The sequence below is a fragment of the Phalaenopsis equestris genome, unplaced genomic scaffold (assembly GCF_001263595.1).
Source record: "Phalaenopsis equestris unplaced genomic scaffold, ASM126359v1 Scaffold000088, whole genome shotgun sequence".
NCBI classification, from domain to species: Eukaryota; Viridiplantae; Streptophyta; class Magnoliopsida; order Asparagales; family Orchidaceae; genus Phalaenopsis; species Phalaenopsis equestris.
Genome location: NW_018164530.1, coordinates 1,354,578 through 1,359,057, shown reverse-complemented (window position 1 = coordinate 1,359,057; position 4,480 = coordinate 1,354,578). Strand labels below are relative to the sequence as shown.

The 4,480-nt window shown below is 41.0% G+C and overlaps 1 protein-coding gene across 2 annotated transcripts in view; it reads left to right on the top strand.

The window, feature by feature from the left end:
- LOC110019921 (cation-chloride cotransporter 1) overlaps positions 1–4,480 on the top strand; it is a gene marked incomplete in the record, with an annotated part of 70,179 nt that overhangs the window by 5,124 nt on the left and 60,575 nt on the right. For both annotated transcript variants that reach the window (XM_020717794.1, XM_020717793.1), the window contains 1 exon segment: positions 3,249–3,495. In XM_020717794.1, coding sequence (XP_020573453.1) covers positions 3,249–3,495 — 247 coding nt within the window.

Here is a 4,480-nt window from a genome sequence, read left to right as displayed (position 1 = left end):
GTGTTGTATCGTATGGGTAGGGTGCCTCTATTGGGTCCTCTCATACAACATTTATGTATCTTTCCTATTTTAATAGATTTAGCCCTTGGGATTTTCAAAAAAAAAACATATATATATATATATATATATAATTCAAAATATATGTTATAAAACTCTTACTAAATATTTAAATTAAATTTAATCACCCTTAAAACCTCTTGGTTGAGCCCTAACCGTTGCAAGATAAGCTCTACACGTGACTGTTTTCTTCATGCGCATGAGGGCTCAACTTTTGTTCCTGCACTAACACATGAGCTTCATTTGTGCGTCTTCCTCCTCTGTGCGCTACGCAGGAAAGCTCCCTCTCCACTGAGCCAAAATGCTCAGCCTCTTCGACTCCTTCGGTCATGACTTCACATTGCAGCGTAAACACTCGATGTCTCTGTCCCCCTCACTTTCTCCTCTTTGCTCAATAGAGACATTGTAGTCCGTCGACATCATCACCTTCGGTTACGAGGATGCCCTAATTTGCGCCTGTCGTCTCTCGCACTTGTTCGACTCAGTCGGTAAGTTTTTGCCTCTCTCATACGATAATTTATAAGCCAAACTCACCTCCTTGGCTTCCAACCACTTCACTTCCTCTCCCCTCTGTTCGGATGCCCGACACATTGCCTGGGTAATTGAAACGGGACGTTACATGAGCTAGACATAATATAACCCAAAAAGCATACCTAATCCGTCATGAAGTCATTTCTTCGAATGAGCATATAGTTTCTCTACTTGCAATACCTCAAATAATTGCCTCAGGTGTTGTAAGTGCACCTCAAATCGACCGTATACTAGAATATCATCAAAGTAGTGTACCACAATTTTTTCCATATGGGCCCAAAATTCGTGATTCATCAATCTCATAAAATTGCTGAGTGCGTTTGACAAGCCAAGGGGCATTATTGTCCGTTTGTATAAACTATCTCTTGTCTTGAAAGCGGTCTTCCATTAGTCTCCTAGCCTCATTCATATATGGTGAGTCAATCTTGGAAAAGATGGTAGCTCTGTGTAACTTGTCCAAGAGATCGTCCAGATGAGGTATGGGAAGCCGGTACTTGCTGGTGATGTTGTTGATGAAAACTCCTTATACTTCGTAGCTCTTAATCTTTAGACGTGTGGATTTGGCATCACTGATCCTGGTATAAGATCCATGACGTGCTGAATGCCTCTCAGTGACGGTAATCCCTCCGAAAAGTTGCCGGTCATCACATCCTGGAAGTCTTGTAGGAGTGGTTATAGTAGGGTTGATATCTCACTTTTCTCCTCAGTTCTCTCTTGGAGGACTAATGCGAGTACCATTGGAGCATCCTGAACTGACTGTATGAAGGTGGCCCGTGGGACTAATGGTTTTTCTGTGTCGACTCTGCCTCTTGCATTTTTAGCATGTAACTTCACAATGCCTTTTCTATCTTTCTTAAAGGAGTAAGTATTCTTGAAGCCGTCGTGCTGAGTCTTGCAGTCGAATTGCCAAGACCTACTAAACAGAATGTGACAGACGTTCATCGGAACCACATTGTATGATATTTGCTCTTGTCGCTGATTCCCAATTGAAAATTTAAACAAGCACTGCTGATCCATATGTATTTCTTTTCCCTTCTTCAACTAGACAGGGGAATAGGACTAGGGATGTTTCTGCGTGAGCGATCCTAATTTCTGCCTCATCAGCATGGATACTGCATTTTCGCAACTCCCACTGTCAATGAGCAAGCCGAAAACCTTCCCTTTTACCATGCACTTGGTGCGAAAGGTACCTCATCTCAATTAGAATTGATTTCGCTCTGGCTCCATCTGCAAAACTCTCCATATGACTAGCATTTCTCCCTTGTTCCTCTGGAGCTGATATTCTTCCTCTTGACTATCCTTTTACTCCCTATCCTCCACTTCCTCAACTGCGCCCTGATCCGTGAAGATGACAACTCAGCTCATGGGATAGCTGAAGGCAATATGTCCGTAGCCGTGACACCTGAAATACCTCCTGGCTGGTACTATGCTGGAAGAGTTATCTTTCTTCGACTTCTTCCCACTCTGATCCGGCTTGTCGTTTCCTTGACTTGTTTTGCTAGCTTCTGGAAAAGCATTGCACATAAGTGTTTGCAAAATAAAAAAATCATCGCTTGGTTAAGGTAGATAATGCCGGAACAACAACGAGAGGAAGAGAAACCACTGCATGGAGGGCGGGGCCAATGATCCAAACCTGGCTGAAGAATTGAGATGAGAGGGAGAGGAAGAATGGAAAGCTCACCGCAACAACCACCGGAAATTTAGGGCAAGAATCACGAGAGAGGGAGCCCCGTAAGAATCACGAGAGAGGAAAGTTAGGGCAAGAATTGCGAGAGAGGCATAGGCACTCGCGGCTCGCGGTTCCTCCAAATTATCCAATTAAGTGGACACACCCTTTTTATCAAACGTACGCCTAGAGGCCTCTGGCCGCACTGCAGCCATTAAGCCGCCCCAAGCCCCAAACGGGGCCTTAGTCATCTTTGCAATGAGGTAGATTTCTTGTTTTGTATGAATTACAACGCAGTTGAAATTGAATTGAAATTCTTAACCCTCTTTTAGATGTTATCGTGCCTTGCTTGGACAGCAAGGGTGGTTGCTTGTTAATGTGCAAGCAAAATTCCACTAGTAGCAGAGAACTAGCCTTGTGACCAATCTCTCTAAGCATTGTTTTTTACCACTCCCAAAATGGGGAACGAAGAATATAAAGGCTGATTTGTCGGAAAAATGGGGAGCAAAGAATATAAAAAGCTGATTTGTCGCTTTTTCATGATCTACAACAGTTAATTTGCTGTGCTTCATTCCCCATTTCCAGCAATGAAACGAAAACCTATTTGTACATTACAATATTGCTTTGATTCCTTTAAGGTGTTGATTTATCATGACTCTCATGTTAATAATTTTTTTGCTTTAAAATTTAGTTTTTCCATTTCATTTGATATGTTATGATTGGATAATTTCCCAATGTCCTGCTTATTTTATGTAATACATTGTAAACATGCTTGATTATTGTGCACTTTTATCATTACCAAGATGAACGCTGTTGTTATTACTATAGGCAGTAGTACTGGTCTTTTTCCCTTTCTAATGTTCTACATACCACCTTATTGTACTGGTATTTTTCCCTTTCTAATGTTCTACATACCACCTTATTGTCTTTCTATATCAATTATTAGAATAGCATTTTATTAAGATTTAACTTTTTCCATTATGTATTTACATAGACAAGAAAGAGCAAACTTTCAGGCAAACCACACAACAGATGGAAGTGAAGGATCGTCTAATGTTAATGATGGACACGGTGAACAAAAAAAAGAATCCATGCTGGAGCTTTTTGATTTTGATTCTCTTGTGAGTGTATTGGGACTGAGGAGGTACAGAACGGAGTTCACTGTGACGGGGGAGCAAAATCCAACAACTTCTAGTCCCAGTGAAGGCGAAGATGTAGCTATTACACTCGGGCGTCCTAAGGTAAGGTATCCATCATAATACAAATTATTGAAAAACAGCACTTTTGGTTCTTTCAAATTTTTTTATGTAGGTTGCTTCTTCGTCTATAAATCTGCTGATCTACATCGATTTGTGTGGCATAAATATATTTTCTCCGTACAACATTTGATCAAATATTTCATTTATCTGTTCATACAAACAGAAAAAAAATCTCCTACACACATAATATAGCATCGTACAGATATACACATCCACGTGTGAAACAACGCATAAATTTTTGTAATTTAAACATCAGTTAGGGTTAGTGAGACGAGCAGTCATGCAAAGTCCAAACTTGTAATGGTTGAAGCAAGAATACTGGTAATTAATTAAAGCAACATGATTATCTATCAAACTTGTCCTTAGCTGGGCCTACTGATTGAGTTAAATTGCTAATCCCTCATCTTTCTTAACCTTTGGCTGCATGATATTAATATTAATGGCACACTCAATTTTCAATTTTGTCTACTTGGCAAGTATAATAAATACTAAATTATGAATAATTATTTTTTCTACAATTGATACTGGAGTTAGCCCAAACCACAACTCAAGACATGAATTTATTAATAACTTAAAAGATGGTTACAAAGATGACTCAAAAGAAAGAAATACACTGCACAAATCAAGACATAAAACAAAATATTACAAAAAGACTCAACACATAAATACATAACAAGCTAGACGCGGAGGAAGTCCATAGAGATGGTGCCGAAGCGGTGGTTGTAGGGAAGGTCGGAGTGATGTCAGGTGAAAGTAAGTTAGCACTCGTCGAGGAGTCGAACCGTAGATGAAAGTAGCGGGCAACGTCTTCGAAGACTGGAATCCGAAGGCAACGGGAAAGGCGGCCAAAGCCGAGGAGCGGAAGCACGGATGGCAGCCGAAGCTGAGGGGCAGTGGCACGGACGACAAAGGACTGCAGGAGGGCTAGGGGCGGCAGCTGGAGGCACTCAGAGGGCCTGATAGTGAG